This window comes from Seriola lalandi, unplaced genomic scaffold (assembly GCF_002814215.2).
Source record: "Seriola lalandi dorsalis isolate HSWRI2012SDOR001 ecotype SW California unplaced genomic scaffold, Sedor1 jcf7180002054965, whole genome shotgun sequence".
NCBI classification, from domain to species: domain Eukaryota; kingdom Metazoa; phylum Chordata; class Actinopteri; order Carangiformes; family Carangidae; genus Seriola; species Seriola lalandi.
This window is the reverse complement of record NW_019525516.1, coordinates 1003660-1017307: the sequence shown is the minus strand read 5'-3', so window position 1 is coordinate 1017307 and position 13648 is coordinate 1003660. Positions and strand designations below refer to the sequence as shown.

The following is a 13648-nucleotide window of genomic DNA, read 5'->3' as shown; positions in this document are numbered from 1 at the left end:
CCCCCCGCCCCCCAAATAAAAGTAACACTTTTTTTTTCCAGAGAAGGATATTTTGTATTTCCCAGCTCCCATAGAAGCTCAGGTTCTCTCACACTTTGTGGCATATGATGCACCATGGCGCTGCAGTGTGTTTTTCAGCAGTGTTGCCAACTTAGTAACTTTGTTGCCCGATTGCCTAGCAACAGGTGTGGCTACTTTTTGGACAAACTTTAGCTACTTTCAATGGAAGACAGTCGGCAGAATTGGCCCGTGAGTCAGCGGCACACCTCTCTGCGAGCAGCACGTTCAGTGTGAAGGCTGTCCACCATGATAGGAAAAATAAGAAAGGTATTCTGTATTCTTTCTCTCTGAGCGATCATTTTACAACATAGCCAGACAAATTTAACTTGTGGTTTTGGTGATTTTGTCGGACAGTTATAAAATCGGGGTTTTTTGCACAAGCAGAGCAGCATTTTTGAAGTGGCTGCTGGTTAACATTTATCTCAATGGGCCACGTTTCAGTCACTATTTCATACTTGTTCCGTTGTCTGACAACAGAAACTTAAAAACATGTAAATGAGAACAGCTTTACTGGAATTTCGGCTGTATCAAAACACTGTATATGTGAGCGCAAAGAGTAGGAGAGAAGCAAACACATAAAGGGCTGAAACCGGCTGACACTAAAAAATATTTAGCATACATACATAAGAGCAGTTTCAATCTTTTCATCTTACTCTCAGCAAGAAAGCGAATAAAATTGGTTCCCAAATGTTTTTCAAAATTGTTTTCTCAACTGTACAGTGAGTTTACCCAAATTACAACAAAAACATATTTTTAACTTGCCTGTAGTGGTAGCTAGCTAGCAAATTGCTTTTTCCTTTGGCTGGGTTTTAAGATACAAAAGAGTTCTGTAATTATCCAGAGTCACAAGTTTACTGTTTCTGGAAAGAGATGTTGCTAAATTGAAATATTTTTAAATCTGATTTTTTTTTTCTTTTTCTTGTCAGAACCAAAAATTTAACCAAAAATTGAATTCAAATTATCTAAATTTTTTGGCCAGAATCTCAGACGAATATCTAAAAATCTAGGAAAATTACACCAAAGCTATTAGCATGGCTAGACAGTACTAATTAGGGTTTTAAAAATAAATATTTTTTGTAATTTAGGCAAACTGACTCTTTAACAACAGTGAAAGCTTTAGCAGAGGCTCCTCCACTTTTATTCACTGCAGACATTTCTTGCTGTTTTACCATAGAATTAACAGAAAAGCATTTTCAGGAAACTGTTTTCCCCAATTCCTTCTGGTAACAGAGCAAAACTGAAGCAGTGAAGTGGGACCTTTTCTGTAGCTGCCTCTGTACTCCTCTTTGTCCTCAGGCCTTTCCAGTGCCTCTCTCGTCACCATCTACATGGTTTCCATGTCCATTTGATGACAAAGTCTCAGTCTGCGGTTCACTCCGAACCTAATAGATGTCAATATACCTTTAATGTACAGATGATACGACAGGGACAATGAAAACAATTACTCAAGCATTGTCGACTTAGCGCATGCTGCCTCGTACACAGGGCGATGTGGCTCAGTAGGTGAAGACCATTTACGGTACACAGTAAATACCAAAGCTGGACTGCCTCAGCTGTTCACTCACTAAAAAATCAGAATGGCCTGCCTGGAAGCCATGTTGATTTTGGCACATGAAGCTGAACACTGCCCTCAAAAAAAAAAAACAAAACAAACAATGGAATTTCCTGGTCGTGCCTTCAGGGAAGTGTTGTTAAATAGGAAAAATGTAGTGTTGCTTGCTTGTCCAGAGATGTAGTGCATATATTCGCCCATAGTACACACAGTGGCTGCATTGTTGTTGTTTTTTTTATTTTATCTTTTATTTCTAATGTAGCAACAAACTGCTGAAGATGAATAACTTGATCTCCCTATAGAAGGTGCCAATTCTTGTGAAAGTGAATTGAATGGAAGTTTTGAATTAAGAATGTAAACTTGTAGTGAATGTAATGTGTTGTTGATGAAACCAGCCTGATGAAAAAAAAATATGGAAACGATTAACAAAGAGAAAAAAAAAAAAGATAACTTCTTCCAGTTCTTCAAACCGCATTTCTGATTCCAGTCGTCTTACTTTGACTCCAGCTCTTGGCAAGGCTGAACATGTGATGCATTATGGGATACATCACAAAGACCCACATCACATCAGGTCACTGTGATGCGCTTTACAGATCTGGTCCATTGGATTATTCATTTTGTGTTTCCAAAAATGAAAAGTTGCAGATATCTGTTTTGTGAGAATTGCATGTGGTTACATTGCTAAAAATGTCTTTTTTTAAAGCATCTTATTTCCAATCAGAAGAATGTCCTCAAGAAGTTGAAGTGACAGTATAAGTGAAAGTGTGCTTTCGGTTGAACAATGTGACTGTATTTTTCTTTTTCTTTTTTATTTACATTTTTATAAAGAAACATAAAATCAATGGAATTACATTACCCTTTTTAATTGCACAGGTTTACAAGGTAATTGTCTTTTACGGCCTTATGCCTATAAACTACCACAGTCCACAATATGATGGTCTAAATCTATAGCAGGTTCTTTGATTTCAAAAGAGACATTTATTTTCCTGTTCTGTATGTCTCATGATTAAGTGAGTGTTTCTTATTTCTCTGCTGATCATCTATGGTGCTTATTTATTATGGATTTCCACTATTGTAATGAATGGACATGTATGGGAATAAAGGTGACAAAGATCATCTGTAAGACATTATGAACTTGGAGTATTTCATCTAAACCCGTCTGTCTTTACTTGTCTTTTCATTTCATGTAAATATATCTATTGTTGAAACAGATCAAAGAAATCAAAGATCTTTTTAGAGGCTCCTTTAAAAAAAAGGTAGCCAAGTATTCCACAACACACTGTGCCCTGGTCAGTTCTTTGGGATGTACAGTATTGATCACAATTTATATTAACAGATACTTGCATTCAGTGGGTCATCTGTAATATTTAGTCTGGAGTTATTTTATATATTTCCGACTGTCAACAAATCCCATTATAATACTAAAACCAACAATGTATTGATTGTACTAAAAAGTATTTCCTATAGGCACAATCAGTCTGGACAGTTACATGTTTTGTTCCTCAGGCTCTGTGCTTCAGCACGTTCAATAAAATAATGACTACTACAATAAAGAGAGAGCAGCCGTTTAGTTTGAGGTGGAATTTATCTTACATATATATATATATATATATATATATATGTATGAGGAGTAAAGAGGTGCCCATGCAAGTGAAGAAGAAAATAATATGGCTATCAGAGAGATATCAAAGGAAGTCGGTTTGCCAAAATCAACAGTTGGATAGTTTCTAGAAGTAGGTGCACACAGAAATCAACCTGCATCAAAATGATGGACAGAGGAAAGTGTGGAGATAAAAAAGGAACCGCTCATGACCGACAGCATTATGGGCAAATGGGCCACACTGGGTTTTAGAAATTGAAAAAGAGGAGCCACTAATACAAGTTGGTGAGGATGGAAAAATGAACAAGCATAAATTAACATGAATGTGAAATCTGTTTCCCAAAAAGTAATGAAAATAAACTCACCCTTGAGTGCTTGATTTAATGGGAACGGTGCTCCTGGTCACGCGGTGTCATTTTTTGTTGTTGTGGCACTTCCCAGGACAGAGCTCACGTGCTCATCAATAAGCTTAAATAAAGCTTAAATCCAAAATGTCCACAGCAAACACAGTCTGGGGCTCAGCTCAGGAAAATGATTGTTTGTTTCATGATAAAGTCCCTTCGCCCGCGTGAAGTTCACGAGTTTTAACGACTTGCTTCACCACAGTCTTGCACGAGGCTTCCTGGCGGAGAATACAATGAAGGGAAAATTACCTCCAACATCGAGGTAGCAGTCTGACATTTTTTTCCCCTGTTAAATTTGGCGATCCAACCAAGGTTGCTTCCGCCTCTCAATGCAACCAGACTCTGCCTTCATCCAGTGCTAACAAATAAAACTTTCGCTTTCGTTAATTTATGTGCCAGTGTGTAACTTGCCCTTAGTGCTAGCCTCCTGCTAACCTCGAAGCTAGCGTAGTTAGCATGTTTGGTGGAAAAGTCCCGGCTGATATTGTAATCTTTGAATACCCCAACGTTTTCTTGACAAATCCGAGACATGGCCTTTGATCGGACTTCAGTGGGAAAAACTCTGGTGTCTTTGCATTAAAATGGCTGTATCTCCCACGCAGTTCTTTCTAAATTGATGTGACCCCACTGCAATTAAATAACAAAAATGTGTAACTGCCCAAATACTTACAGTCTGAGTTGTATATCACATTAAAGAAGTATTATATTCATATATACATTTATTGTCCTGTGTACACAGCAAAAAATGTTTGGCAACTTGTCATGACAGAAAGAAGAAGACATACAACCAGAAATCAAAGTGTATTTTCTTTTATTTGCAGTACATGTTTTTTTATTTTTTAATATTTTTTTTAAGAGGTGGCATCATCAGATCCCAGTGCGTGTATTCTAGTAGTGCACTTCTTTGTTGGTTGCGGTTTTTGGGACGCATAGATCCAGGAATTCTTAAAACTACTTGCATGGCTGGATTCACTAGCAAACATTACAAACCAGCACCATACATATAATGATTTATAATGATCTTTTTTGTGTTTATTAACATTATTGTCCTTACCACATCCCAAATTAAAATCTGTCCGCCATCTTGTGACTTAAAAGAGCTTCCTGTCTCTAAATCAAACCCTGGCTGACAGATTTGTTTGGTGGGTAAGACTGATTACGTAACATTATGACTATAAACAAGTCACAGAAATAAAAATTGATCTTATTCATAAAAAAGGAAAACATGGATTGACAGTACCAAACATTTTCTTTACCTTCAGGAGACAGCTAACAAAGGCTAGGCCCATCACATACTACTAGCACAGTTTTCTGAAGGTATTGCACATTTAGTTTAAAAACAAAAAAACAAACAAAAAAAAACAAAAGAACAAAAAATACATATAACAATTCTCTTACTTCTAGGTGAAGTATACATAATGTACAAAACTAGAAGTCTGTTGAAACCGACAAATAGTACACTTTCAAATAAATAAATAATGGAATCTGTTATTCACACGTCTTCAATAGCTAATTCTGCAGGCGACTAAATATATGCAAGAACTGGCAGAAATTCAGCGTGAGGTAGTTCATCAAAGCCGACTTAAATCAGAATGACATAGTTTGGAGAGATGCAGTAATAATAAAAAAAAAAAAAGCAACAACAACCTAAGAAGAAAAACAACAAAAACAAAACAAAAAAACCTCAAATTAAAGCCCCTAATGTTGGGCAAGAAAATTAAGAGCACTTTCGACAACAAAGTGTTTTTTCTGATTGATTCTTTTTAGCTAATTCGACAAATGGACTAATATGACGAATGGATACATGTCACTTTTTCTCCCTGCTATTGCTGCCTTCTTGCTGATGTGACACTGTTTAAGTCCTTGTTTTTTTACTCCATGTCTGTCAAAACACTGCTGCACATTTACAACTGGACAGTTTCATTTTTTGCTCTTGTAATCTTCAATAAGACTGAATTAAGTGTTGCCCTGTACTAATAAGGCTTTGCTGCTGCTGCTGCTGCTGCTAACACGGTACCTCGCTAGCAAACCCTTGATGCTCAATAACTATTCTTTTCCTTTCTGCTGAAAAGAGAGCAGGAGCTATTGCACCAGCTGTTCGTAAGTTCAAACTTTGCCTAGTTGTAGCATATATTGTGTTTCGAAAGTGAGAGATTTACGCATCACAAAATTAAAATGGGTTGCACCACATAAACTTGCTTTTATATAGAGTTGTTACTAAATATTTAAACCCAACTGCCAGGTTAACTGTTGTGTAGCTAACTGTCAAAGCTAACATTAGCTTGCTAACGTATTAAATATTACCTGTTATGTAGCTACTGTAACTGACAAGGCTAACATTAGCTTGCCAATATATTAAATATTAATTCTTGAGTAGCCCAGTGACTAAGCTAACGTTTGTTTGCGTTGTTACCCGTTAACAATGAAAAGAAAAAGAGGTAATGCAATATGATCGACGCTCCTGTCCGCACTGGAAATGCTGTTAAATATGAATGTAAACTGGGAAGTTTTTGAAATTTGAAATAAATTTCACAAAAATAACTCAAATCAAATTACAAAACATAACGCTAATAATTTTAGACTAAGTAAATTAAACAAATTAAGTTAAAGCTATATTTCCCACTTATTCTAAGCTAAACATTATCATTATGTTACAGTTTGTGACGCTACAATTCCAGTTTAGATTTTGTTTTGACAGTGCTACAGATCATTTCGGCAGCCAGTTTACTCATTGCTCCGGCTTTTACTAACAAAAGACATTCTTTTAAGTTTTAATGGTGCAACCCGGTTTTGTAAATCACTAGTTTGAAACTAGCAAGTTGTTGCTAAGAACTTAGGAAGGACACACACACTTGGTAATGGATTTACGAATAGCCGTTTCGGACTGAAACAGAGAATGAGCCATAGTGTGACAGTATTTGAGAAATCATGCCGTTAAATGAATGGTTATGTCAGTGTTTAGCCATACATAGTTGGCAGACAATAACAAGGTGCCTAAGCAGAGCGCAGCACAGAGCTACGGCGCATGCTACAGTCTAAAGACAACCTTTTTTTTTTTTGCCACTTTGCTTTGAGCTTACTAGATAAATGTCCCAGTGCCGTTTCTGCCAACACCCACAACACCTGCTCGTGATCCATGACAGAGTACAACCCATCCAGACTCTTGCCTCTTGCAGAAAATCATGCAAACATTTCTAGCTGGCAGAACGGCTGCTTGAAACCTCAACCATCAAATCCTCAAGCAACTTACCTCGATAGATTTGAGCTAATACAGCTAGTTGACTTTTCGGCTTCTAATTTAAAAATTAATTAGCCAGAAACGCTATGTTTGTTTGGCTCTGCCTCTCAGAAATATGTTTGTGCATCAATCTGCTTTTTTAACCATAAACATTATCCAAAACCATTTGCAAAATACTGACGATAATGCAGAGTTCACTCGTTTAGTTTGCTCCAGTAGTTGAACTTACTCACTTAAAACTTTAACTTTTCAGTTCGTTTTTCTCACTTACAATCATCACATTGGATTAGTACTCAAAAAAAGCCAAAAAACTGTTATTAACCTATACTTCGGTTGCTGTCACTGCAAAGAAATACTTCTTTTTACTTTGATGAAAGACCTTGATAAAACTGCCTCTTCTTCTGAAATGACTCAAACACATGCCTAAACATCTCGCTGCATACATCATCACCTTCTTACCCTGCAAGACACCACAGTCTCCCGCCCAAGGGTCAAAACCAAAACAAGTAGAAAAATATACAATACATTTGTGAGAACTACAACCCCATCATACATTATTGGTTTGATGTGGACACTACTGCTGTTATCCAGACGCCGTTAAAACCTACACATAACGAATACACTTCCTCCCATGTACTCAGGAATGAATGACAAACAACAGGCACTTTTCCTTTCAAAATAAATCAAAATCACTTAAAAAGGGCACTATTATTGCATACAGTAGAATAATTTGTTTCATTTTACTCGGCTTGTTTGTGCTGCTGTTTAACATGCTAAGTGTTAGGTTCTTTTATTCACAATTGTAGGCAAGTCCGGTACGCAAAGTGTTTGGCCAATTTTTAGAGAAAAACAAAAAGAAAAATCACTTTAAAATTTCCAAATTCAGTACAGTACATTACTAATAACAGGATCTGGTAGTAGGAAGCAGACATTTTCTCACACGGTTCCATCAGGTTTCCGAATCATTATCCCTCCAAGACGCCGAACATCAACACGTTCATCACTCGCGTTCTCAATATCACAATTCCCTACTTGACTGAAGCACATTCTACTTACACCGTCACCGATTTTACAACCTCACGCAACTCTACGTCTCGACAAACCTTTCCTAACCACGACGAAAAACATTCTAAAAGTCCTGAACTGTTAACAATACCTCACTGTCAAAGCAAGCCAGAGGAGAACGTGAAACAGCTCTGCATTCAGTCCTCCAAAGCAAAACCACCGCTCTAGTTCCATAACGTCAAGCTGCCTGTTGCAGACAAGAGAAGAGGTACTTTAAAGCACTTAAAAATACAGAAGACAGTCTTCACAATGCTCCGAGTTATCCTGCGGGATGTCACTGTTCTGTTATCAATCCCATAGTTTAATTGTAGATCATAAAATAAATCATATGGTGAAAGTGAAACTCACTATTTTGTAGTTTTGACTGAACAGGAAGTGAAGAAAAATTATAAAGCTTTCATTAGGTTGAAATTTACAATGTAGGCTGTAGTAGTGACTCACAAGAAAAAAATCTTTTTACAAACGCATCTAAAATGACCTCGGTTGAAATACATGGATATGTCATGTGAATTTAAAACAATATCCATATGGTGAGAGATAAAACAGGTAAGGGGAGTACTAAGACCGTACATTTGTCAATTAAATTATGTTTCAATGGCTCACTGCAAACTCATATCGAAGATAAAACTACATCTACCATAAAATCTGTACAAACTATATTTATATGGCAAGTTGTAAAAGCGAGTGAAAACAAATGACTTTCAACAGAAAAATAGATCACATTAAACATTTTACAGATATTTCTTTAAATTCTCACTGTCGGTTAATACAAACCGGAACATAGTGAAATCATAAAAATTCTCTTATCGTCATCTTAGGTTTCTGAAAAATTAAGAAATGCCACAATAAATTACAGCTAGGACTCAAATGAAAATAAATCCTAATTTAAAAAAAAAAAAAAAGAAAAGACTATTACTGTCATAAAAAAAGGAAAAAAGATCTGTCCTTTCAGAAATATTTCTCAAACAGCTAGCTGGCTAATCGCTAAACTACTGAAGACAAGCACATAGAGGAGGTGGGAGGAGGCAGATGCAGGGGGCGGGGCCAAGAGCCAGTGTCAGGCTGGTGGTCTCAAAGGTGACCAGGGAGAGTGGCCCAGCCCAGCCCAGCCCAGGACCAGGACCAGGACCAGGACCAGGACCAGGACCAGGACCAGGACCAGGACCAGGAGGAGGAGTAGATGATAGTCATCTGCAGCAGCCCAGGGGGCCAGCGGTAGTAGCAGCGGCGGTGGCGACAGCGGCGGCGGTGCTGGCTGTCTCCAGGCTGCTGTCGGTGTCGGTCAGGGTCGGGTCGGGTCGGTGGACATGGAGGCGGAGGAGGACGTGGAGGGGTGGTGCTGGTGGTGCTGGTCGGAGCTGCTGCTCACTGTTGCACCTGTGCTGTGAGGAACAGGAGAGAAAGCCTGTGGTCAGCCATCGAATGCTATTGTGTAGCTGTAGTTGAGCTAAAAGAGAGAAAAGTCTGGGCAGTGCTGGTGAGATGGAGCTCTTTCACACGGTATTCAAAGACATCTGCGCCAACTTTCACAGTCTAATCTAACATTGTAAAGTTTATTGTTGATCAATGACAAAGAAAGAAGATAAAATGCTTGCTGAACGGTTCCATGATAAACTTTTCAGCCCCTTTTCTCTGCTGTTTTTCTGCCTGACAAACGTCCAGCTGGCTTCGTGCCTCTGACCACAGAATCTACATGTGAACTCCTACTAGAGCATTAACATCAGTATCAGCGAGTCAATAACTTGTGTTCATAAGTGATTTATGTGAAACTTATGACCCACTTGTCTTTGGACAATGAAAACTAATATTAATTCTGGATGGGCCAAATAATGAGCTCACTTTTGTATTAATGTTACTGCTTCGTGATTTCATATGTTCACAGAAAAAAAGTGGCTTTGAACCTGGGATGATTGTTGGTGGCGTGTTAGAGTATTTGTGAAACTGCTGATCTTCGGTAAGCATCATTTCTGCAGACAGAAAGGCCTTGTTGATGAGGTCAGAGGAGAATGGCCAGACGCTACGGAAGACCACGTCCGTCTTCACTCCTGTCAACCATGAACAGAAATGTGAGGCTGCGGTGAGCACAGGCCAAAAACGGGACAGCTGAAGACTGAAAAACGTAGCCTGGTCGGATGAATATGGAGTTCTGCTGAGGCAGCAGATGGTAGGGTCAGAATTTGGCTTCAACCGCATGAATCCATGGACCCAACCTGCCTTGTGTCGACAGTCCAGACCGGAGGTGGCGGTGGTGGTGTAATGCTGTAGTGCTGTGAGGAATGTTTTCTTGACACACTTTGGCCCCTTAATACTAATCAATCATGGTTTGCATGCCACAGTCTGAGTAATGTTGCTGACCATGTGCATCCCTTTATGGCCATGATTTACCATCATGGTAAACTTCCAGCAGGACAACGCTCCGTGTCACAGAGCTAAAGTCTCACACTGGCTTCATGAACATGACGGTGAGTTTCAGTGAACTTCAGTGACCTCCTCCCCGGTCAACACATCTGAATCCAGTAGAACCCCTTTTGCAATGTGGTAGAGGGAGAATCACAGCGTGAACGTGCAGCAGACAAATCTGCAGAGACGATGTGATGCAATCATGTCAGCATGGAGCAGGATCTCAAAGGAAAGTTTCTAACAGCTTGTGGAATCCACGCCCCGAACCGAGCGGCTGAGAGACCAACAACTGAGGCTGTTTGGAGAGTGAAGGAGGCCCTGCGCAGAGTTAGCGAGGTGCTTTTTTAATAAAGTGCTGTGTGAGTCTATGTGCACAGGCATGCTGAGCAGCACAATCCTGATCCATTTCCCATCTCTGGGAGGTAAAAGCTCACATGAAACAGGCTCACGAGCACACACTCGAACACACACACTCACACACACAGACTCAAACACACACACTCAGACAAACAGACTCAAACACACAGGAAACTCCACTAACCTATGGACGCTGGCTGTCCCCTGATGACGCCGTTCTTTGTCCTTTCTTCCCAGTCCAACACTTCTTTATATATCAATTCTGCAACAAACAAAGTACAATCATTTAGTTCAGTGAGGAGGTGAGAAAACATGTGTATGCTACATCTAATTTTTAAGTCCTAAACAGCAGTTTGTCCCATGAAAGCTGTGCTAACGAACACAAGATGTTTTTCATAAATCTCATCTCTGGGTTTTGGTGTGAACAATTGCAGACTAACTAGAGGCAGGTAAATATGAGCAAGCTGTTTCCAGTTCACAGATTTCCCCTTACAGGTTTTCAGGATTACATAACCGTGTGATCTGGTTCTATTTTAATATTAATGTTGAGCAGTTTTACTTTCGCCTGGCAAAGTGAACACAAACCCATTTTTTACAGGATAAACTAATTCTAAGGAGACAGACATGGGATGACATGTCCTCCAGCAGTGTGTGGGGAATTGGGAAACACCAACCTGTCACACCCCAGGTGTGAATCTCCTGCTGTCATTATCAATCTGGCAGCACTGAAAAGAGCATCGAGACAGAGGAAACACCTTCTCCTCCAAAGTTTCACCAGTCATTTGAATTCAAGTCTTGACCCCCTGTGATCTGGGTATAAGTCTATAATTCTGACCTTTCCTTTGACTGACTTACATCGTAAAGTCATCTCTTCAGTTTCATCAGTTTTCTTCCAGTGGAGGAACTGGGTCACTTTTGTCTTTTACTGACTTTAAATGTGCAATCTACGCTTCTATTTCATCACAGCTTGATTCTTTATTTATATGAAAATACCAGTAATTGATACATTACAGTGTAAAATACAATTTTACACAAGCAAAGATTTGGCTGCAGATAATCTGTGATTAAATGTATGTGAAACAGGAAACCAAGAGGAGATGTACAGTTCATTAGTACATTTACTAACTCAGACAGATTATGCAGAGGAACATTCACCTCAGTTTGAGAATGAAGATTAAACATCCCACAGGCTGCAAAAGCACGAAGCCAGACCGACCTTATGCAACACACTGCAAAAAGCTAAGCACTTATGACAGTTTATCAAAGAGGAGAGGAGAAACGGAGGATCTTTCCTACCTTTCCACTCCTCCACTGTGTGCTCTCTCTCATCCAGCTGCTTGTCTGTGATCACTGGTGGTGGCTGCAGAAAGACAGACGGACACATGTTTTCAATATTTCAGTCCTTTTACCAGATGTTCATTCTAAACACGAAGCCCACAAACATCACAGACGCGGTGAGATCAAAATAACAATCCGAAAATAATAAAATTACATTCCTCCTGAGAATAGTAACTTTTACTTGTGTGTGTGCAACATTGAATTATTATTTTTTGTCCTTTGCCTTCTTGCCTCAATGTATTTACTCGCGCTGTGACCATTTTCATTATCGATTAATCTGCCCATTAGATGACGTCTTGTTTTTGCCCGACCAACAGGCAAAAGCCCCAAAATGATTCAGTTTAACATCATGTACGAAAAGGACGAGCATCCCTTTTAAAAAGCTGGAGTCAGCAAATATTTGGCATTTTTGATTCGAAAATGACTAAAACGATTATTCGATAATCAAAATGATAGCCGATTCATTTTCTGTCAATGAACTAATTGATCAACCAACTAATTATTTTTCCCAACCAACACTGGCTGTTAATCGGGATCAAACTCATGTGATTCAAGTTATAAGACTTTCTAACTGATGAACTGTTTCCATCATTTGCTTCTCTTTTCAATCACTGACACTGGCAGTTCATCATTCTGCCCAACTACCACACCTGAACTTTTCAATCACCACGGTGAGCCTCAGTTTTCATTCCAAGCAAACATCACTGCAGCTGAAAACTGTGATGAGCGGCACTTGAACTAGAGAAGAGAAACTCAGCTGCTGCAGCTTCCAGCTCGAACTGAAAACCTTCAGACTCAGCTAATGACGGCACGAGATAGAAAACCGCTGCATTAAATCTTCCTCACATTAAACCCATTTTATGCAGATTCTTTTTCTGCTTTGGTGTGCACAAACCTTTCCAGCAAAATACCACAAACTCCTAAATTCAAATTTATAGCAGCACTGACAGAGTTTGGATAAACTACGCCAAAGCCAGCCGTGAGATGGAGTTATCCGTCTTCCCCAGAGTCAAACTGAGATTTGATGTATTTGTGCAGTGTCAGAGCGAACTCTATACAAATCTGCACTTTTCAAGGCTGAACTGTCAGTTCTGAGGAATCCTTTCATGCCACAGAGGAGAGCGGAGGAAAGAAAGCAACAATTCACTTCATCTCCCAATCCGCCTGATCACAGGCAAAATCAATTTTCACTGGCTGAGTCATTGTGTTTCCAAGGAGAGCACAAGGGATTGTCACCAGACTTGAAGTCTCAACTTTGGAAACATTTTCTCAGAGTTTCTGAGGGGTGTGGACATCCCAGCACAAACACACATTTTGCATGCAGACAACATTTTTAGAGGGAAGAGTTTCTAGTCTTCAGACCTAAAATTGAGCTTTTATTTCTGAGATAAAGGGATTCAGAGGGTGAGCAACATTGCTTTACTCTCTACTAATGTTGTTAGAAATGACAAAAGTGTGATGAACAAAGCAACATTTGAATCAAAATCTAATGAGAGTTGAGGATTTGCTTATGTTACAAGGCAAATGTCGTTTAAATCTGATCGAACCAGGGCTGCAACTTCATTTCCACTATCGATTAATCTGCCTACTATTTTCTTGATTTATTAATCATTGCCAGAAAAAGGTGAAAAATA

At 39.1% G+C, this 13648-nt stretch overlaps 1 protein-coding gene across 1 annotated transcript in view; it reads right to left on the bottom strand.

Moving 5' to 3' along the window:
- Positions 1–4410: 4410 nt before the first annotated feature.
- mapk8b (mitogen-activated protein kinase 8b) overlaps positions 4411–13648 on the bottom strand; it is a 28311-nt gene continuing 19073 nt past the window's right edge. The window contains 4 exon segments of the mRNA XM_087170877.1: positions 4411–9222; positions 9225–9296; positions 10861–10938; positions 11973–12036. Of these exon segments, the coding sequence (XP_087027003.1) occupies positions 9107–9222; positions 9225–9296; positions 10861–10938; positions 11973–12036 (330 nt within the window). The 3' untranslated portion in view covers positions 4411–9106.